Source organism: Gopherus flavomarginatus, chromosome 10 (assembly GCF_025201925.1).
Source record: "Gopherus flavomarginatus isolate rGopFla2 chromosome 10, rGopFla2.mat.asm, whole genome shotgun sequence".
In the NCBI taxonomy this organism is placed as follows: Eukaryota; Metazoa; Chordata; order Testudines; family Testudinidae; genus Gopherus; species Gopherus flavomarginatus.
In genome coordinates this window covers 65300311-65323919 of record NC_066626.1, presented here as the reverse complement: position 1 = coordinate 65323919, position 23609 = coordinate 65300311, and the positions used below count along the sequence as shown (strand labels likewise).

The following is a 23609-nucleotide window of genomic DNA, read 5'->3' as shown; positions in this document are numbered from 1 at the left end:
AGCTTTTTGCACCTCAAGAAAAAAAAAAAAGGAGCCGGAGTGCCGCCCCTTGGAAAGTGCCACCCAAGCACACGCTGAAGCGCTGATGCCTAGAGCCAGCCCTGGAGACGTTAGCCTCTCCCAGACATTTCAGACAACTGGAGTGTGGGTCACTCACTGGCATAGGCTTGCTGCAAGAGTCACAAGATTGAAGCCCAGGAACAAGGGCATGCTCAGACCTAAGAGTGAAAGGAGCCCCTCTACACTAAAAGAGGGGGATTGACTAACTATTTACACTACTGCTAACTATGACTAATAAAACTAAGCTGAATAGAAAACCACTGAATAATGCCTTGCTGAAGCAGGAGGAGATGTTTGAGCACCTGTCAAGGGCAGTAAGAAAGAACTGAGAGGGTCGCAGTGCCCCTTATACCAGTGCATAAGCACGCAGCACAAGAGGGTGCTAGAGACAGCCCAATGGACACCACTGAGGGAAAAATCTCCGGCGACAGTGCATGGACCTAACGTGGAATGGACATGAGCAAGCACTCAAACAAGAAGATACATTTAGCTTGACTGAGCCTCTGGGAGCTACCACAACATGAATATTAAATGCCGTGTGTGCTGCTAGCCTGTCCCCTCCAACCCAGGAAGGACTACCATCATGCCCAAGTCTTTTTCAAGTCTCTTCCTCAGACCACCGTTTATTAATTCAAAAACCAAGTAAAGACAAAACAAACCTATTCCCCTGACCAACATAGGCTGAAGAGGCCCAGAACCCTTGGCCTCCCTCAGGGCCAGTCACAGGAGCCAGGTTTCCTTCCACTGCTCCCCCTCCAACTGAGCTTTCCCAGCCCTTTATAGGAATCACCTGACCCCTTTCCCAACTAGGTCTGATAATCCACTAGGGCTGGCTGGCACCAGGTCCTGTGATCCTTTAAGGGGCAGATCACTCTATTACAGATACCACCTGGAATAAACAGTACACGTGAGTCTCCTCAAGATGCATCATGCAAGACAGTGTATCACCCTCTAAGTATGCACACAGTATTTTCACCTCAAGTTCTCTGACTTATGCAACGAATGAACATGTTTCACCTACCATGATGGCATAAAGTGAATGGTTTTGCCATAACCAGTTGGCATATCTCTTAGCTCAAATAACTGTATTTGGGCTGAACCGTTGTAGGGTAAAATGCAAGAGAGCTCCAAAAGGAGCACTCCCCTTAAAATTGCTTCACTATCTTGTCTCACCTGCAGCTTACAGGTCATATATAGGACAATACTGTAGGCATGCCTGGCTGCAGGTACAAGACACTTTAGATAAACCAAAATAGTTCCATGTCCTAGACAATCCTAAGATTATTTCCTCATTCCATTTGCACTCAGTACAAACACAAGTAACCCTTATATGACGTTGACTACATAAATGAGGTTGTGGTTGGTACAGATACAGATCCCAAAAATAAAGGTACAGGTGAGACAGGAGCTGGCAAGACATTGTGTGTGGCATGCACACAATGGGAACGACACCAGGAATATTATAAGGATTATAGTTGATTTAATAAGGTGGACTTGTAGAACTTTGCATCATTCTGACAGGAAGATTGATGAATAGAGATTCTTACAAAGTAAAAGCAGCATATGTTTGCTGCCCTGATGCCACACAGAAATAAATGTGATGCAATTTTTGGAGTTATTTCCTTTTAATATAAACACATGCAAATCCTGCCAATAGAGACACTATCAAGCAGATAACTGAGCTATAACGCTATGCAAGCATCAAGCGGTTCTGAGGTTATTGTGCCAATCACAAGAAAAAACCCAGACTGATTATCAATGTTATCAGAGCCTAAAGGTTGTGAGGTAGTCTAAGGTCACAGATTTCGCATTTACATTTCTATGCATCATACTCAGCTGATATATCAAACAATAGCTTGTTACCAGCCACCTTTTCACATAGCCTTTTACCAGGTTCTTTATGGTACTGCTCATGAACATGTCAGTTTATTAAATTTTTCCTGTGTTCATTTGTAGAGTCCTTTTTTGCTTAGAAAAGTAATTGTAAAAAATGGCACCATATTTATTCAACTGCTCCATTTATGGATTCAACACTCCTATCTACTTAATTTTCTGAAAACAACACTTTTTACATTTTTTTCACTTCTGTGAGCACTGCAGAGCCATCACAGCTATGGACAAATGAGGAAATGTGAAAGATTATTTTCTTGTTCAATCTTCAACAAGATTTTTTTAAAGAGTTCCTATTGCAGAATATTTACTATTGCTGAAGATGCAGGCATCAGAAAGAATAGAGCTTGACTTTCAGATAGAGGCTGAGTTTGCAGGTCTGGTATGTGGGAGAAAAGGACATCTTCTTATTTGTAATCTGGGCAAACTGAATATGGTAATTAAGAGACAATGTAACTGCAGTCACATGATGTCACTTTTCAGAATCACTTTCCTTCCACTGCTCCCCCTCCAACTGAGCTTTCCCAGCCCTTTTCAGAGCATAATTACACTTGAAGTTCCACCCATACTTCCAACATTTCCTGGGCCAAATTATGTTCTAAGTTATACTTTTGCTATCTCATTAGCCCACAGTTCTCTGCTCCTCCAGGCCCACCTCCTGTTTCCTTGGGAGATGAAATAGCAGCAGGAGTTAAACTAAAACATTGGTTCAAACAGTCCCTTTTCTTTGTTCGAGGGGCTGAGCTAGATTCACTGTTGTGATAGAATTCCTACACAGATAGGAGACTTCTATCCCTTAGTTCTTGTTTTGCTATTTCCATCTCTGTTGATTGCCATATATTATGCATTTTGTTTAATCATTTCAAATGACCATTTCTTCTGACCCATTATTTAGTCTTACACAAATCTGTAGACATTGACATTTGACATTTATTTCAGCTTAAGAGTCAGTTAAGAGCATTTTAACCATCCACAAATTTTTAAGTGTGAAATTGCTTTGTACAGTGTCCCAGCTGCATCACTTTTAAGAGGTGTTGTCTTACACACCTGCAGCAGGTTTTACAGCTTTGTCATTTAGAAATGGTACTCCAGCTACTTGCTTGAATCGTTTGTTACTGTTGCTGCAAAATAAATGAGACCACCACTGAATTACCAATTAACTTTACCAGCCTCATAATTCTCGCATAGTAGTATCCTCAACATGGATGGCCTAGTGATTAAAACACAGGAATGGGTTTCAGGAGATCTGGGTTTAATTACTGGCTCTGCCACAGATTTCCTGTATAACCTTAGGTAAGTCACTTCTCTGGGCCTCAGTCCTCCATCCGACAGAGTGGAATAATAATACGCCCATACTGCATCTGTCTTTATTCGGATTGTAAGCTCTCTGGGGCAGAGAATCTCTCTTACTGTGTGTCTGTACAATGAAAAATCAAGGACCAAAGAGTATGCTCATTTCCAGTCTTCTAACATGTGCACTGGGGCTAAGAAAACTCTGCTTTCTTGCTGTATTGGCCTCTGGACTGCACCTCCTCTCTTATCTCAGGAGACTATGATAAAGTTATGTTTTTTTCTGGAGGCTCACTTTTGCTATGTTTTTTCTGTACCTTTTGAAGAGCCAGACTGCACCCAAATGGTAGGTATTATCCAAAAAAATTGTCATACAGCAAGAGCTTTATTCCCGCTCCTACAAATTACTTAATGTGAACACTTCTTTCTCTTGTAGTCTAATATGTTACATCCAGTACATGAAAGGAATTAATTTAAAATACCTGCAAGATTCAAGATCTAGTTTTAGTATCACAGAATCTTCAGCTTTTGAGTTAAGACATGTATTTCTCCCCCCCCCCCCATGAAATCTCTGGCAGTAAACTGCACATATTTTCCTTTTTGCAGTGATTTATCATCAAAAGCATAAGGCAATCTTACATAATACTACATTTCCAGACACAATCACACAATCAGGTCCTGCTCTCATTGTGAAGTCAAGAACAAAGTTGCTTAAATGGGAAACTAGGCCAGTCACTGGTCCAGGCCTGAGGTTAACAGGTGCCAAACTTAGAACGCTCCCAAAGGGGGATAACTTCTCTCTTACCTTGAGGAATAGCTTCTAAATAGGTAGGATCACACTGGAATGCTACTCTCAAACTCAGAGTATAAACAGACATCACAAACCCGTTCTTATGAAGGCTATGCATATTGCGTCATATCCACTCTTCAACGCCCAACCTGTAACTGGGCCACAACCATCTAAATTACTGTAGCACCTAATGGCCCCAAATTAGATTTATTTCAGTTGTTCTAGGCACTGTATGAAAACATAGTAAGAGACAGTACCTGCCCCAGAAAGCTTATAGTTTAAACAGACAAGACATACAAAGGGTGGGAGGAAGGGAGCATCATTACCCCCAGTTTACAAAGGAACTGCGGCATGAAGATTAAATGACTTGCCAAGATCCCTCAGGAAATCTGTGGCAGAGCTGAAAGTTGAACCCAGAACTCCTGAATCAGGTGCTAACAAGCAACAAACTGGGAAGAAGGGAGTGGGAGGAATCTTCTCCTCAGGCTGCGGACTGTCTTCCCAACCCTGTCAAATGCTCAGCATCCCCACCTTACGTGACAGCATGCAAAGGGACAATCATGCAGGATGTGTGCTCCCACCAAGTAGTGTTCCCAAGCCCTCTGTGCCCCAAAGGGGTGGTAAGAATATACTCCATTGTGACTTTTTGATAACAAGAGTACTAAAAAAACCACTATTTAAAAAACATTTTTGGTAGATGTCTAACCATGTTAAGACATATACCATTATATTGTATACACAAAGCATTGCTTGTTGCTATGGTTTGGAATGAGGGAGGAAGTCACTGTGGTGGCAGATTACAGCCGGGTAAGGCACTGAGAATTAGACTTATGTATCATGTAATACGGTACTTTACTTTTTATTAAAGTTCAGAAGGATTACAAAAGCACAGTGCATCACGCCAAGCGATATGGAAATAATACAATTCAAACATCAGAGAGACATTCCCACAGTCTAGACATAGTCAATCTCATCCCACAGGGCATACCAGAATGCCTCTGTCCCAATTCCAGACTTGGAAACTATGTGATGAAATCTTCATTGTAACATATTCAGTGGAATACCAAACGGTTCATTATCACAATTACTGGAGAGGCTAAGATTTAATGGGCCATGGAGCATGAATTACCCTCTCACAGTACAGAGAGCTGCAGAGCTGAGCCCTGGACAGGGCAGTGTGATAAAGCTTTTATTTCCACTGTTTGTGCTTCACTTGTTCTTGGGTAAACAGACTTTCAGTTAATCTGGCATCTTTCAACAGTGCTCCATTCATTTAAAGATATAGATTTGCATTTGTTCATTTAATTGAACCAACAAGGTGTGCCAATGCCAAGACTACATAATTTTCTTGCTCTAACCTTTGTTCTTCCACAGCCCACTCCCTCCATACTGTTCAATATCTTCTCTTTTTGCGTCACATTTGTAAGACTAAAGGTTACCTCTTTGGGATAGTGAGCATGTCTCTTAGGTTTGCAAAGCACATATTAAATAAATAGCCCGAAGAACAAGTTCAGTTCACCTTTAGTTGACAGGCATGGAAAGATCTTGTTCCCTACACTGGAGCAAATCCTGCTCGCCTAACTTGACTTCAGTGGGACCTATTGCTTGAGTTAGTAGAGCAGGATTTATCCCATTGTCCCCTCCTCTGTGTTGTTCTTGTCATGCATTACATGATGAATCAGTAACCAATTTAACTCACTATGAAGTGGTACTGATAAGAAACCAAACACTATGACAAATGTTAGTACATATATTATTGCGATAATCAAAAGGTCTTGTATTCACTGAGACACAAGGCTACCAGGACATTAAGGGCCAGATCTTTAGCTGATGTAAATCGGGGTATCTTCACAAATTTACAGAGCTTTAACTCAACAGAGCTACACAGACTTACACCAGCATCTATTTAGCTCAAAGGGTGCGTGAAGGCTAAAAACCAAGAAATTAACAGTACCTGTAAAAAGGTTTGTTTTAAAATAAATAAAATGAATGAATGTTCTCAGCGTTAGAACAGTGAACACATTATTTTGTTTAAAGAATTGCTTCTGTATTAATATAAATGCCACAGAAATATTCTGGCAATTAACCAAGAGAACAAACTAGTTAATTTATCATACTAAAAGGATAAGAATTTTCCTAGAAGATCTAAAAAAAAAAACGTATTCCAAATATGCCATAGCAATTTCACTATTTATCAGTAGATTTCTCTTTATATTTTGCATCAAATTCAAATTGTTATGCATCTTACACTTTTTTTTAAGAATTTAATGAAATCTTCTGATTAATCAAGTTCCATTTGCAGCATAGTACTCTGGTATTCTAACAAAACATGCTTATACATTTACTTTCTCCTTAGATTTCAAAACAGTGGCTATTTTCAGGTCATCCTTTGTAAAAATATTAACCCAGTAATGCTGATGTGCCCATTGCCAATCCATCCTGTTGCCTGAGGGAGCTCAGGATTGCAGAGCTTAACCTTTAAAATATTAAAGTGGCCACAGTTCACTGTTATTAGTGTGTATTAGCCAGTGAGGTATTGCCTAGAGCAGTATACATCTGTTTCTAGCCATAAAAGGGGATTTGGCTCCATGCTAAAGGCAACTTCTACTCGGATATTAAACACACCCAATGGATAGTGAGAGACTTCCTGCACTTTTGCTGCACTGCCTGGATTGGCTCCTGCATGGATTATCTAATGTATAAACGCCAGTTTCCACCCAAGGGCAATTTACTTTACACACTGTACTTTTACAAATTGACTGTTTTCCATTCAGGCCTTATAATACATGACCTTTTATACCAAAGCTTGTTTTTCCTTTTTCAGTACTATATTTTGAATAATCCTATTGCCTACCACTTCTATTTCCCTAACCAAGACTGAAAATGAGGATAGTGTATTATGCTTTACAATTGTGAATGTTGAAAACGGATCTTTAAATATTGGGGGTTTGATCTACTAACAATACAAGACCAAATCTAAGTCCAAATCTGAAATCAAATGGGACTAGGATTTGTCCCACGGTGTTTTGAACTACAATGTCACCAATATTCCACTTTGAATATGCTGAAGAAGGTTTGTAGTTTAACTGAGCTTGGGTTATGGATGTTATTTTAAATGAATATAGCTCCCTCTTCTGGTTGAAAGCCAGAATCAGTAACTGTAGGAACTGAAAAACATATCAGGGATATTTTCCTTCCATATGTGCTCACGTAATTCCTATTACACTTTAAACAATAATAGAATGAAAGTAAATTAATTTATAATCAGCGTGTTCCTCACATTCTTATAGAAAAATCTGATGAGTAAACCAAATTCTGAAATTAATTAACTAGGAAAAACTAAAAATTGGCTTTGAAGAGCAGAAGAACTCAGAGACAACACAATTATCAAGCGTCCAATAGGTTAGTGTCAGGAAAACTCAGTAAACTATGGCTATTTTATTTTATGTTCTTGCTGTTGTTAAATGAGTGCTGAAATGCCAGAAACATGGTTTTTCAATTATGAAGAATATTCTTCTTAAGAAACTACCAGTAATAACAAAATGTCTGTACATCTGTATATTTGTAGCAAATAAAAAGGAACACATTTAACATGAAGAATTAAGGGGCCAAATCCTTCTCTTAGTAAACATATTGGAACTCCCACTAACAGTAAGGTTGCAAAGTTGTAAATAAGGACATTTGGCCCACTGAAGGACAGAATTTAATGAGGTCAGGTGCATTAGGCTAAACTTCTAAAGAAATTGATCACTCATTATCAGTGATAATAACTATCATTCAAGTCACTGAGTTTCTACATGCATGAGGACTATGTGATGTAGCTCTAATGAGGAGGTAGGAAGTAGTGTAAATAGACCATTTAACAGAGAAAAACGAGCAAGATGGATGGATGAGCAGGCTTCATCTTGTTTTTAGGGTGTTTAATGTTCAAAGAGATACATTTAAACATGCAGATATTCCATGACAAAATACAACATGCTGAAACCTGAAAGAATGTAATATTTAAACAAAAAGGTGAATATAACTCAAGTTCAAGTCAGGGAACTTCAACGGAAATAGAGAGTCTGCCTCATTATGTGCTACTTTTTAATTAAAGTACAGATAGCTGGGTTACTGGATGCAAGGATGTAAATGTTGGGATTGCAAAAAGATAATTTAGCCTCTTTTAGCTCATCTTTTAACACTTCATTTACTGCTAAACAACATCTATTTTTGAATGACCTCAGTGCTTCTGCATCAACAGACTTTCCAGTTGCTCAAGGCTATTGCACAGATTTATCACTTCTTTGACAGAAAAGTGTTTCCAAGCTGGAGGCAGCACATTATGCTGCCATGTGTAAGACCCAAGTTCAAGAGCAAACTCAGGACTCCCACTGCTTGGTAAGGACCAGGGAAATTGCAGGTGTCACATGCTGGCTATCTGGAAATGCTGACCATGCAGGTTTTAGAAGCATTACCTGCTAGTTGATTAATGGAGCAGCATTAATATCAGCCTTGGTGAAGGCTACGTATTCAGTGCCCTAGCTGGAGACAGAGTGCCAGAATAGTGATAACAGCTGGAGAGAGGTACAGGCAGCCAGGAGAGGAAGGAGGAAGAGTAAAAACAGGAGCCTCCCTAATGATGGAGTGAGTTTAGTCCACACTATAATGTCTTTGGGCAATAAGTCTTTCTCTATAGATAGGGAACAAGAAATGCTGAATTTAAAAAAATGTTTACAAGGAACCTTTTCTGGAATTTACTTTAATTTCCATTTTTATTCCCTACTACTGTAATTGGTCCTGAATGAATCTAAAAAAAGTCATACAGCGTTATCTGTTTTGTTTTGAGTTTTCAGATGAACACCAAGTTTGAACACAGATCTGAGCAAGGGGGGACGCAACCAACCACACCCTCTCCCTGAAATTTGAGGAAGTTCAAACCATGGAGACATCCCACTGATTTCAGTAGGCTTTGGATCATAACGGCTCTCTGTACTTCAGCACTTCTGCCTCCAGATGGAACAGACAAGTTCAGAGTGACATGAAGATGACAAAGATTTCACAGAAAGAGTTAGTCAAACTTTTTCAAACCTGAATAAATAAATAAAAGATTTGGTTTGAGTTTTAGGTAAAGATCCAGTTTGTTTTATATTTTATCCTTGTTCTCTCTCATCCATGATTATTGTGTATACACAAAGAAATAATGCAAGGAAGTTGTAACAAAAATGATAAAATACAACTCAGTTTATGGTAACAACTGAATTGTTTTCTGGTAGCTCACACCTCTCCCCTTTTTTTTAAACTTACAGTGTCTACTAGTTTATGCTAAAAATTCATTGTAAAGGAATAATAGTGTGGATCACTTAAAAACTCATTAATATAACTTGTTTTCCCATTATCAGCACCATCTGAGCCTGTGGAAAATCTTAACCAGGGCTTTAATTTCTCCACAGAGGGCTTTAAATTAATTAGTGGTTTACATGCTAACAAAGAATCTGATACATCATAAATCAATCTAATGCAGGAGGATTACAGAAGGGTGGAAACCTATTCAGTGGGGACCTCATATTCAGTTAACATGGTGTGTTTCTAACAAAAGGGTGCAGGTGTGAAATAGATGGATACAAGGAAGAAGCCATGATAATCACTTTGCATTACTTAAATCCACAGCAGGAAGCATGGTAAATCAGAGCCTAAGGCCCACCCTAAGTGAGACCCATGTAGACATAAAAGACAACATTGCATCACTTTAACTTTCATAAATTGATTGAGTACTAGAATTTATTCTGCGTGGGTTACTGGTCAATGAACTAAAGAAAAGTTGGTTAGAATTATAGTATTTAGATGCAGGAAACTAATAAAAATGACTAGTAAACAAATGTATTACAGTGCACATATATACAAACAGACACAAAAGTGTTTGAAGTTTTACTTGTCTTTGAATATGAATGTGAGTCAGACTGTGGTGCATTTTGTATAGTTTTAGTACACTCTAGGTTTTCAGTTCCAAAACAACTGTTTTACAATTAGAACATTGCTGCAGTGACACACACAGATGAGAAGGCATTTTCATTGTAAGTTCCTGATTCAGGCACTCAGTGTTCAAGACATTTAGTCTTGTGCTGAGCCCAAAGAGATGTTTTCTTATTTTTGGTGTTTGATGAAAGTTCGGTAAAATATTATTTGGTTATTTTTAAGTTACATGAGTCTGAGGAAACAACTTCTTTGATTATTTCAGATGTTTCCATATACTTCTGTGTTCTGGAATAAACTCTTACGTGGATTATCTTTAAAGCTCCTAAATTTGAAAATAAAAATTCTGCCATCACAGATACACCGCTACCCCGATGTAACACAGCCCGATATAACATAAATTGGTATTTAATGTGGTAAAGCAGCGCTCCGGTGGATCAAAGCAAGTTCGATATAACACAGTTTCACCTATAGCGCGGTAAGATTTTTTGGACCAGGAGGACAGCATTATATCAGGGTAGAGGTGTATTTACACATTTCTCATTGGCTTCAATAAGAGATGCACATATTTGAAAGTATAATGTAGCTTTTAGTCTTTGGTGAAGGAAAATGCCTTTGACATCTTAATTTTTTTTTTAAACTCAAGACTTTAAATGTGCATGGTTAAGAATTATGCAGTAAGGGCCAAAGTGAAGCCTGGATATATATTCATGGTTTCAATTTCTAGATACATTTCTAGGGCCTTTTCTAGAGGATCTCTGGACATTCAGACAACTTTCCAGAGCTCTGCCTGGATTTCTCTGCCCTGTGCTGACTAGCTGTTTGTTTTAACTCTCTTACTTCCCATCCCTCAGTCTTTTCACCTTAGCTTCACATCACACCTGCCCCACTTCTCCCTTGCCCAGTCCTCCTCACTCCCTTCCCTTCCTTTTAGTTTATCTCCTCTTAAGTAAATCCACCCACCTCAAACAAACCAACACATGGAATTAATGTTTGCTACCATCAAGTAGTTCACTCTGCTTCTGTGTTCACCCTTTCCCCTAACCTAACCTGCATCTGTCTTGTCTGTTTAGATTGTAAGCTCTTTTAGGCAGGGACCATCTACTGTTTGTACAGTGCTTGGCACAATGGGGCCTCCTCTCTTGGTTGTCCCTGAGGCATTATTGTAATGAACATAATTAAGAATAAAGTCTCTGTGCAGTCTGACAGTTCTACAAATCAGAAATTATTTGTGAAGATGGTCCAGTAAAAAAACTGTGAACAATAAATAAATCTAAGCAAATCAAACTGTTCACAGATATGAAATGGAAAAATAGGCTAAACCTATGTATCAAATAATATATTTCCTATATTCACTGAACTCTAGTTGTGACACACCAGTTTTTATAACATTCTTGTTTAAAAATGTGTGTTATATCAGTAAAATGTATTTTTTGGAAGAGATGACTTATCTTGAGGGAAAAAAAATCTTCATTTTAATCCTTTCACCTCAGCATTTCCTGGTATATCTGCTGCCAGGAATAAATTGAACACTGAGATAGCGTAACTCTGGGAGCCAAGGACTTACAAAAAATGCATTTCCTTTGTGGGTCTGATAGCTTGGTATCATATACTGTTTCCTCCTGATCTTGTCTCTCACAAAAAGATGGGATACCTCACCATGAGTGGCACGCAACATTCTCTCCTCGTAAAGATGCATTTCATTATTGCTTACCACGTGTTATTTATACAGATGTGTATAACTCATATTTAGAGCAAAGATATCACATCTTAAATAGGATCTAAAACACATGCTTAATGTTTAGTTTTAATTACTGCTCTGTCTGAATAATCTCCACTGCAGCGGTTCCTGTAATGGTGGGTGGACAAGATAGCGCAACAGGTCTTTCCTGTCTATAATTCCTTGGGCTATACATAGGAGACAACAGCTGGTAATAAGTTATGGCTGAAATTAACTAGCATCCCCCGTGTATGGAAGCAAAGCCTAAATAGTGTAGATTTTTCTACCTGACGTAGGAGAAGCATGCTCTGGAATCACATGTACTCAAAAAGTAGGTAGGTCTAGAAGGTTAATATTACTTAAAGAACCTCGAATTATCCCACAAGAAGTACTTTACATTTAAGATACTGTGTTAGTTCTATGCCTACAAAGAAAACTAGATTATAAAATTAAAGGAAACATTTCAATCAAGATAACAGCACTTCGTACTTCTGTAAAATTATTTATACTGAAAACTAATACACCTGAGGCCTGAAGTCAGTGGGAGTTTTGTCTGAGTTACAGACTCTTAGATTATGATTTAACACTGGAAAGTATTTTGTTTTCTCAGCTTGTATATGAGCCCTGCTCCAATACATACAGTAGAGTCATAATTTATAATGCCAGAAGGGACCATTATGACCATCTAGTCTGACTGTCTGTATAACACAGGACACTGGAATTCCATGAATTAATTCCTGTTTGGATGTTTTTTTCTAAACAATATGCTCTAGCCCAATCTTGATCTACAAATTGCCAGTGATGGAGAATCTATCACAACAATTTGGTAATTTTTTTCAAATGGTTAATTGCAGTGTCAGTTACACTGTTAAAAATTTGCTCCTTGTTTCCAATTAGAATTTGTCTAGCTTCAGCTTCCATTAAAACCATAGTTTCAGAATCAAACTCATATTTATCTGCATGCTGCCAATTATGCCAAATCTCTCTCATTTTATTATACCAGTCATTAAATGTGGCTTATTTATATATATAATATATATAGATAGATATAGATATATTTAAAAGGGAACTGTTGAAATTTTAAGGTTTTCAAGACTTTGCATCACAGGACTAATGGAGTTTTTACATGCCCAAATGCACTTCTCATATGGATCACTATTTCAGACTCTCTCCACTTAGTTTAACAAACTATGGGCCAAATTTTGTCTTCAGATCCAGCTAAATGACTCCATTTTAGTCAATGGCAGCCTCATGCCCATGTCCAAGGGAACTGGGTTTTGTTTTAGGCATCCTGAACATGTCTGCTTTATCCTGTGGATCCCTCAGACTTTTCAGGTGAAGGCAGGGATAAATAGAATCCTTCTCAGATAGGAAAGGTCCTCTAGATTTCAAATAAATTAGGCAGTGTCAATACATTGTTGGGGCAGAAATGATGTTTTAGTATGATAACGTAATGCTCATTGACCCTGGTTGTCAACAAGTGGGATTGAACCTGAGACCTCTGGAATTTAGTGCATGAGCCTCTACCACATGAGCTAAAAGCCGAGCAGACTTGTTAATCTCTCTCACTCTCTAAGTGGTCTCAGTGCCACTCGATGGGACAGAACACCACACCCAGGAGGTGTGTGGGTTACAATAAAGCATGCTATCAATTGACGTTATAGTTAACTAAAACCAGCCATGCTCACAATCTTCATACCACAAGCTTGATACATGGAAAACAGACAACCAATGGAAAGCAAAAAATAAAGTAAGAGCTTAAAATTTATATAGTTATCAAACTGGTCTTCTTTTCTTTCTTTAATCTTCCTTACTTTAATTTTTCCATTTTTCACAGCTTGGGAGGGGCAACTGATGACTAAACAAACCTAATCTCTCAATCTGATATTGCCTATTTAGGTTCACAGTGATGCTTGCGAGAGTCTCAGTGTGAATTTCCAGCAGAGCCCATCACCAGGGCAAAGGAGACTACTTCTCAGCCTAATACAAGTATTTCCAAGGCAATGGTGTTTCTGGAATAGCTTTGATTTTTTTCCAAAATCATCACTGGCAAAAACATCATTAAGCCTAATGCAAGACTAATATTTCAGTGGCCACTCTCAGGAAGGTGAAATGTGTCTGAGGCCTAAATAGAAAGGGTACAACTGGAACTGCAAAACAGATATTAGCCAACACTTACCATTGTCCCTTCACTCTTACTTCGAGCAACTTCCCGCTGCAGCTGAGCCACAGACAACTTCTCCCTATGGAAAGAGAAGCACATGAAAAGCACATCATTTTTCACTAGTTAGGAGAATGCTCTGCTCGCATGTCACTGCAGCATTCTTCCACATTGCCGTGGTAACCTTCTTGGCAGAGCTCTCTCTCTGCCATATTTCCTAAAAATGTTTAAAGGCATTGAGCTTTATTGTTGCGTTTAATGACAGCCTGACACCATGTCAGTGAATCAAATCAATCTATGCATCAGTTGTCCCATTGAAACAAGTAGCAAAGTAGCCAATGATCTTGGCTTTATGGGAAAACTTCACCTAAATTACAGTGTCCATCATTTTTCTGTAACCTTGCACATCAACTTTATTCCACTCTATGGCAGCTCTGGTTACAAGGTTGGTATATTTAAAAACATATTTGTTACTATATTTTTACTTTATTAATAAACTAACAACAGAAGAAGCCAAGAACGCATTACCAACTCCATTCATAAACACATTCTGTAGCATTTTGTAATTCAGTGTCACTTACAATTTTAGACCCCAATCCTGAAACCCTTAGTGACATGAAATCCTCATTCAGATCCTTAGTTTGACTTCATGTAAGCTTATTTGTTTTATTAAAGTGGGGGGGGGGCTGTATAAATCAAGCTCTTATTGTGTACAGTAAACAACAACAGAGAGAGTTTCTCTCTGAGAGTTATATGCATGGGATAAAATATATGGTTTCAGTGAATTTGAAGAGAGATTAGGGAGCAGATTGTCAGTTGGTGCACTCTGGTGTAGCGCCACTGACTTCAGTTAGAGCAATGCCAGTTTACACCAGCTGAGGATGTTGTCCTAAAAGATCCTGGAGTGGACAGACATAGCATGCAGGAGGTACAGAAGAGAAGGCTCTTACTCCAATAGTGTAAAGGGAAACAAAAGACACCAGTGCTAGTTAAGCAGAGTGATCAGGGAGAGGAATAAAGAGACAGGAAATAACCTTTTAAAATTGTTTTAAGAAAGGCAAGATGGGCATTTTTCAATTGGGTCCAATAATTATTGGGGAATATTAATGATGCAACCACATTGAAACAAAAAAATGTGTGGAGAGGACAACACACTATTCTTATAGTCACCCTGAGGGTGAGGATAGTAAAACTTTGGGAGAGAGGAAGAATATGACCGCTTTGCACCTACTGTTTAAATCTCTGAGGAACAGAATTTCAAGAAGCCTAGATTGTCATACAAAATTCCATACAAATGGTGCATTAAAAATCTTTGGTGAGTGAACAATAACACACATCATACCCCATAACAACATTCTCACTTAGAGAGTTCTATTCACTTTATTTATTCACTTCCATTCATCAAACAAGATCTAGACCTAAAAATATATACAGTGGTAATCCTGAGGAGGGAGTAGCAGTTAATGTAATTCCCTGACCACAGTTTCAGTTCACACTTCAGTCCAAGAACTTTATCTTCAATTAAATAAATGGCACAGACAATAGACACCTCATCCCCATATTAATTCCAAAGCAGATATCACTTGTCTCCTTTTCTTGATCTGCTTACAATACATGAGCAGTTTTTTGCAACTAAAGCCATCATTATTGATAACTAGCTTGCTGAAAGATGCCTCACTTCCTTTGCTTAAGTAAAAAAACTTTTATCAATGATTCAACTCCAACACCTCTCCCATCTTTGCACACCTGAAGCACTATGTTGTACAACATAATACAAACTGTTTAAAACATGCTTTTTTTAAATCACGAAAATAAAAGTTTACTTTTAAAAAATTTAACTAATTAAACTAGTCAAGGGGTGAAAAAGAAGGGATAAAAGGCAGCAAGAGTAGGCAAATATGAAACTAAAATGCTCAATTCATATATGTATGTGTACACAAATATACATATGTGTGAATACACGTGTCCTACGAAATAAAACTTTTTTTAGAGGTTAAGTTTCAGCACGGGCAGAGACAGATCAAGATAAATTTAGAAAAGGGGGTGAGTGAAAGGAGCCAATCACAGTAAAGTCCCAATCTCCTACCAATTTGTGAAGCAATGGAGGATTCATTAAAACAGTAAGCGGTGCAAGTGCATAGACCAAGACTCATGTTAGAAGCCAGAAGGAGAAGCGGCCAGATACTCAACTCTCCATAACCCACCAACAACTGGCTACATTGAAAAACATTTGTACAACTCCAGAACAAAGGCTGAAACTTAGACTGCATCATTTCCTCTAGTCAATCACCACCCTAAAAGGGAAGACAAGATTGACTGGTAAAAGCATGAGGGTGAGGGCAGGTGAGAAAAGAGATGACTGAAATCTAAGAGGAAGTATTCTCTATTTCCCTAAACCTGTGGAATCTCTTTCCTTTCAAGGCTCCCACAGAGAGAAGGGAGACAGAAATGCTCTGTCTAGCCCTAGGGAATTCTTTCCACAGAAAATAAATGCTGACAGTCAGCATCAGCTCCCTGGAGAGCCTACTCCATGCCATTGAGAAGGGTTGGCCCAGGCACAAATGAGAAGATTGTGTCAGCAAAGTTATTTTAGGAACAATTCTGCCAGGACCAGGAGATGCTTCAGAGTGGCCCATCATAGATGTGTGAGTATCTGCAGGATTCCACAAGGGTTGATGGCACTGGGTTGGATGGCACCAAACCACACACACATCTTGGGCCAGAAAACTAACCCCCCTCCCCTCTCAATGATGGGGATACTTAGTCAGGAAACTTAAGCTGAAACTGAGTTTTCTGCTGAAATCTGCCCAGACATGGATATTGCCATGGCAAAGCATAACCTGACCTATATATCTTTTAAAATCCCTACTATTATATTAAAGTTGCAAATTGTCTGTTCTTATATCCCTGTGTGTTTGTGTGTATCCGTGTATGCGTCTGTAGACAGAAGCCACTTTCATATCATATTGTGTTACGTCCCATCTCATCTTTGTACTGTTCAAAAATTGGTTATATCTTAAAGGTTAATATGCTGCAAATGCTTTATATTAGTGTAGGCCCACGGAACAATGAGGTCTTATTTTCTGTACTGGCATCTGCTGATGTATACTGAAAGTCATATCCGAGAAGTACATTTAAAACAATGTGAAACAAAGAACAGTCTAAAACAGAGGTGGGCAAACTACGGCCCGTGGGCCACATCCAGCCTGCAGGATCCTCCTGCCCGGCCCCTGAGCTCCTGGCCTGGGAGGCTAACCCCTGGCCCCTCCCCCGCAGGTTCAGCTCACTGCACTGCAGGTGCAATGCTCTGGGCAGCGGGGCTATGAGCTCCTGGGGCAGCACAGCTGCAGAGCCAGGGCCTGACCTGGTGCTCTGTGCTGCGCAGTGCGTGGCTGGCTCCAGCCAGGTGGCCACCAGCCACCGGTGCTGCAGGCAGCGTGGTAAGGGGGCACGGAGCTGGGGGGTTGGATAGAGAGCAGAGGACTTCAGGGTGGCGGTCAGGGGACAGGAGTGTGGATAGGGGTCAGGGCAGTTTAATTGGGGCAGGGGTCCCAGGGGGGCAGTCCGGAAGGAGGGGGGTTTGGATGGGGTGGCGGGGGGCAGTCAGGGGCAGGAGTTCTGGGGACAGTCAGGGGACAGGGAGAAGGGGTGGTTGGATGGGGCAGGGGTCCCGGGGGCAAGAAGCAGATGGGGGCAAGGGCTGGGTCATGCCTGGCTGTTTGGGGAGGCACAGCCTCCCCTAACCGTCCCTCCATACAATTTCCGAAACCCAATGTGGCCCTCAGGCCAAAAAGTTTGCCCACCCCTGGTCTAAAAGATAGGATGCTTGACTGGAAGTCAAGACACCTGCATTTGGTTCCTGGATCAGTCACAGACTTTCTATGTAATCATAGAATCATAGATTATTAGGGTTGGAAGGGACCTCAGGAGATCATCTAGTCAAACCTCCTGATCAAAGCAGGACCAATCCCCAACTAAATCCCCAAATGGCCCCTTCAAGGATTGAACTCACAATCTTTGCTGGGCAAGTCTCTTGGTCTACCATGTGCCTCAGTTTGCAACCTGTAAAATGGGGATGATACCTTCCAGTTTCACACGTATTGTGGATAAAATCCACTAATGCTTGTGAGATGCTCAGATACTACAGCGAGCAGGGCAATATAAGTACTTAGATAAATAGGATTTGTTCAAAGGGAAAGTTAAATTGGGAGGCATACTTCCAAATTGGGCCACCAAGGTAGCTCATTGTGGCTTTCATCTAGCAGACCAAAGCACCCACTTTGGGAAGTACAGTATATGAGACAGGAAAAGCTGGCCCAGGAAGAAATAAAATAAAATGGACTAAGCAAGAGAGTATAGATGTGAATGGGCCCTTCAGCTTGACTCTTCTCTTTTCATAGGTAAGTTGTTGTGGAGTCAGAGAAGCAAAACACAAAGGGGAATCAGGGCAAATCAAGGTTTGGAGTAGAGCAGATCAGAAAAAACCTCAGCAGAACAGTTTTTCATTGGAAAGTGCAGTTCCATCAAAATTGAAACTCTGAAAAAAAAACTATTTCAAAACATTCTGTTTCTACATTTTCAGATAATGTTTTGACTTTTCCTCCAAAACAACTTTTTATTTTATTTTGTGTTATAATATAATTTAAATTTTTAAAGTCAAAATTGAAATGAAATATTTCAAACAATCCCAATAATTTTTGTAGGATTTTTTTTTCCAGAAAATTTCAAAATTTTCAGGTTTTATTCTGGATTGGAATAAAAAGTTTCTAAATCTTGAAATCCTGTGAAACAGAATCTCCATTCTTTACATAGCACTAATTTTCAGGAACTCTATAGAAAGATGACTCCTACCAGAGAAGTTACATGATTACCTCTAACCTATTGCCATCCAACTTTTACATAAGCATTTATGATCATAGGCATTTTTTCCATTTTCCTAAACTATTTACCATTCACAAATTTAATCATTGGAACAATTTCCATTCATCATGGTACCTACCTATCAAATAACTTGGGGTATTTCTAAGCAAGCATTCATATTTTAGAGTACTTTCATGCAGCTAATATTAGCAAAACCTAAGTAAAGTATATCAAAACAATTTAGATCTTGCATTTAATCTAATCAAGTTTTTGTTTCATTTGTTTTTGTTTTCCATCTTGAATATCAGAGCTCTAAACTTCTATTGAAAATGCACAGGTAGAACAAATACGCTAATAACACCTTTTGTGCAAATATGTAGCTTTTAAGCACAGCCCTTCTTTTAAGGCACTTTGCATGGATGCTATTGTAACTCTGACAGACCCTCGTTGGTGGGCGGGATCCTACCATAAGCAAATAACAAAATTGGTTAATCCTGTTTTAAGGATTTAGCTCATCTACTGGAAATAGTCAGTTGCTTTTCTGCACTGCTTCACTGCTTTAATACGCTTTAGTGGAAAAGCTAGCATATGCTTTGAGGGGGGTTGACTTTTTAATTGCAAAACAAATGCCTAAGGATATTTCATGAGCAAAGCACATAAGAACTGTTTATCCGTATTTACAGTCTGCTAGAAAAATCAACATTAAAATACACACAATGAAACAATATAGGGCCCCCCGGTATCCACTTCAGCTGTCTGCAAATGAGAAGGATAGAAAGAAATTATTTTCTCTCCCCATTCAATCTTATATTTGAATGCAGAACAAGCTATAAGTTCCCAGAGACCTTGAAAACCCCAAAATCCCATCTATGCTTTCACTAATAAAAAGATTTCTGTTTCTGGTACATGAATCTTCTGAGTACTACCACCAAGAGAGTCTTGGAGAAATATTAGAAAGAGAGCTTCCTTGAGGGATTTCCTAATGAAACAAAGCTAGGATGGTCACCCTTAGAGTACCTTAGCATGATGCAAGATAAAATATGTGAATATTTGAAAAAATCTGCAATGAAGAACAAAATACTATTTTTTCAACTGAAAACAAAACAAAAACAAAAATAGCTTGCTATGTATGACAAAAAAAGGTTAAGGGCACTACACAGCCATTTGTTGCATAAGTGTCTAAAACAAAGTTTATCTGGAGATGATTCTTTGATTCTGTGAAACCAAGTTTTTGTTTCTATTTAAAATAGGCCCCCATCCTAGAAATGAAGAAATTGTGTAGTTCACTCCAAGCAGATTGTTACCTTCACTTACTAGGACATGTTACTGATGCACAGTAGTGCCCCTGGACCAAATTAGTCCATGGTGTAATTTCATGGCATTCCATCAGGGATTAACTTGACCCATTGGGCATGGCGATACTTTGTTTTGCACCGCATGTTATCATATACACCAGCAAAATGATTGCCAAGTGCATACAAAGTGCTACCATTCGGAGTTGGAAGCATTTTGCACACAGTTTGAATTCTTGTAAATTATTATACAATTATAGCAAGGGAGAATGAGGTCCATTGTGTTAACTGTAACCAAATAAGACTATCCATTAAAAGCCACTGTCTGAAGAAGTAAATCATTCACAAGTTTGATTAAGACAGAACCTGTAACAGTTCTCAGCCCAGATTTTTTTTTAAATCAACACAGTGTCAGTTGGATAAGCATTTTTACTATGACTGAGCTAAAGATATAATAGGTTTTCAGCTGCTTTAGCCTTTCAGATGTTTTGAATGTATAAGAACATTGTGATGAGCCTTCAAAGTTAATTTAATTTTTTCAAAATATTTTTTAAATAGAAATATGCTTAGCTTTGCTGTGAAGTTACACGGTTTTACTAATTTTTAAATCAAGTATATTTTATCCCTATAGTTATTACAGCAGACCTGAACCAGACAAAAAAAATTCAGCAAAGACTGGACAAAATATTAAAATAAATTCACTTCAGATGTACTTGTTGCCACTTTTAGAAAAAATATTAAATAAGAGGTTTACTAAATGGAGTTAGAAAACATATTTTGCGCTTTTAAACTTGATTTGCATTGTAAAGTGGCATATGTTGTAGGAGGTGGATCACAGGCCACCAATACAACAGGGGACAGTGTTCCCAAAATGCCTAGCCAGAGACCTTTCATAGAGGTAACTAAGGGAGCCAGACAAAGATCTGATCATACCCTTGGCAGACAGGACCAATCATACACATGCAATTGCTTCGTGAGAATACAATTAGAGGAAAATACATTTAAAATTCTTCCTACCACTAATATCTCTCACAATAGCCTACCTTTCTGTGTAATGATGCGATGGGACAAGTAAGGTATATTTGGCCCACAAAGGAAAAAGTTTATTATGTTCTAAATAATCCTGCCTAAATTCTGTCTTCCTAACTACTACTTCTCCTTCAAGCCATCTTCCTTATGAGTTAGACCCAAAAGAAACTATGCCATGTTATCAGTCACAGCTAACTGACAGAGCTCAGATTTTCAATACCAAACACTAACTTCTCAAAATTCAGAGTCAAAAATAACTGGATTTATTTTTTTTAATAAAAATACCACAACTTTGAACAAAAATGTTAGTATATGTCATGGTCTGCTCAGAGACGTTCCAGACACACACAAAAAGATGCTAGATTTCTTGTGTAAATTATTCACTTAAAAATCCAAGTATATATTTTCTAATCCTATGTCCTAATCTAAACAGTCATAGGTCCAAACTCTCTCTATAATGGGCCAAACCCTAATGCTGAACCTGAACTTCCCAAACTTTATGTTAAGATTCCGATTCATATTTTGAAATCTCAAATTCTGGAGCTTTCAGATAAAGAATTTTGGTTCAGCCTCCTACATAGGTAAAATGATATTATATCTTTCCAGCGCAGCAGTTCAGGCTAGGATTGCCAACCTTCCTGGATTGTCCTGGAGTCTCCAGGAATTAAAGATTAATCTTTAATTAAAGATTGTGTCATGTGATGAAACTCCAGGAATACGTTCAATCAAAATTGGCAAAATTGTCTCAGATGGAATCTCATTCTAATTTTCAAAGAAGGTTTAGGCATGCACAATTAGATTAGGACACAGTTTCAGTGCTAAGAAATAATGTTATTTTGTTTAAAGTTTTGTAATAAAAAAGGTATTTTGGCATCAATCAAAAGTCAGGGAGATCTGAAATTTCTGGGTACTGCACCTAAAACTTGATGTAATGCTTCACTGAATCCAGTTGCCCAGGTTCCATAGAGAACACAATACCAAATAAAAACCTGACAAAGCCCTTTTTTCCAGTCTTAATCACACACCAGTACACCCATCGTGTGCGTGCAGAATGTGTCTCTTGGATTCTTAACGCTGAAGCTACTTCCAGAGTTTCCCTTTCAGACTGTAAATGAGCATTTTCTGATACAGCTGTACCTCGTCTTTATTTAATTCCTCTTAGGGCCTGTGCTCATGTTATCAGACACTAGTTTTTGTCTATACCAATGTTAACCTGAGAAGAACAAAAGAGACTGTTTTTTCATTAATGTTTCACACTTAGCTTTATAACTTTCACACTGTGTTGAACTTGCACAGTTCTGCACAAAAGTATTACTTAAAAGTCTAGTATTTTCCTTCATGTAGTGAACCATTTGTAACACTGAGCTCTTGTCTTCCTGTAAAAATACAAGAAGCAACTTGAGAGATTGAAAAACATGCTTTGTACAAAATTATTTCAAATAGTTACACCATTCCACACTAGCCAAATTGTACGTTAGCAAGCACTGTTTTATTATCATACGGGTATATCAATCCATACAAAGGCAGATTCCTTTGCCACAGGAAAATAAAAACATCTTGACCACAACATTACATAGTAGAAAGGCAGGAAGTGAAGAGTACCCAACTGAAAAGGCAGTAAATATTTAAGCAGGCAGGATATGAAATCTGAATTTTGAAAGCACACATGTATCATTAACTCTTTCAAAACACTTACCCTCACGTTCCAAAAAAGCTGTGGGATGTTAAATAATCATTAGTAGCCAGGACCTTGTTCTTCCAATGATCCAGAAAATCATAGTCTCTAAAATCCACTAAACCAATGCTCCAGCATGGTGCCAATTCTGACTTATGGTGAAGCGTACTATGCACAGAATTACAAACACCATTTCCTTCAACACCCTTGTTTCCCATGGAAGTTTCCCATCCAAGTACTAACCAGGCTTGACCCCATTTAGTTTATGCGATCTGACAAGAGCACAGGCCCAAGGTGATATGACTGTAGTGAATTAATGTAACTGTTTTAACTGGTGTTGTGATCACTGTGGTTAGCAGTGCTAAATACTTTCTACTGTAGGAAATTATGCATACTGGATTTAATACTATCAAAATGGCAGTTCCAAACTGAATTCTTGAATCATTATTTTGCAATCATGACCATTTTAATTGGATCTGGCAATGGAGAAATTTTACTTGCATGGAAAAACTAAATGAAAATATAAATATGATGGCAAGACACAGTAGAAGAAGCTTTATTTAAAGGAATATTTTAATGTACATTGTCTGCAGTCATTTTTGGTTTATTAACCCTATTAAAACACCATCAGAATAATTCCTCTATAGAAAACAGCACCAATAATGCATAGTTTTCTATTTATTTGTAATTGTGAATATTTGTTTATATTATAATTTAATTGAATTTACATAACAGAAGTAAGTATGGCTGAGATCAGAGCCTTATTGTGTTAGGCACTCCCCAGACACACCGAAAGTGCCCTGAAGAGTTCACAATCTAAACAGATAAGACAAACAAAAGTGTTGGAGAAAGGATGGATATCAGCAGTGCCCGCCGACTCTCTACCTAGC

At 38.5% G+C, this 23609-nt stretch overlaps 1 protein-coding gene across 1 annotated transcript in view; it reads right to left on the bottom strand.

Annotated features, from left to right (window-relative positions):
• Positions 1-23609, bottom strand: part of NCKAP5 (NCK associated protein 5) — a 634612-nt gene that overhangs the window by 319114 nt on the left and 291889 nt on the right. The window contains exon 4 of the mRNA XM_050915979.1: positions 13882-13941. Coding sequence (XP_050771936.1) covers positions 13882-13941 — 60 coding nt within the window. The remainder of the gene's footprint in view (positions 1-13881; positions 13942-23609) is intronic.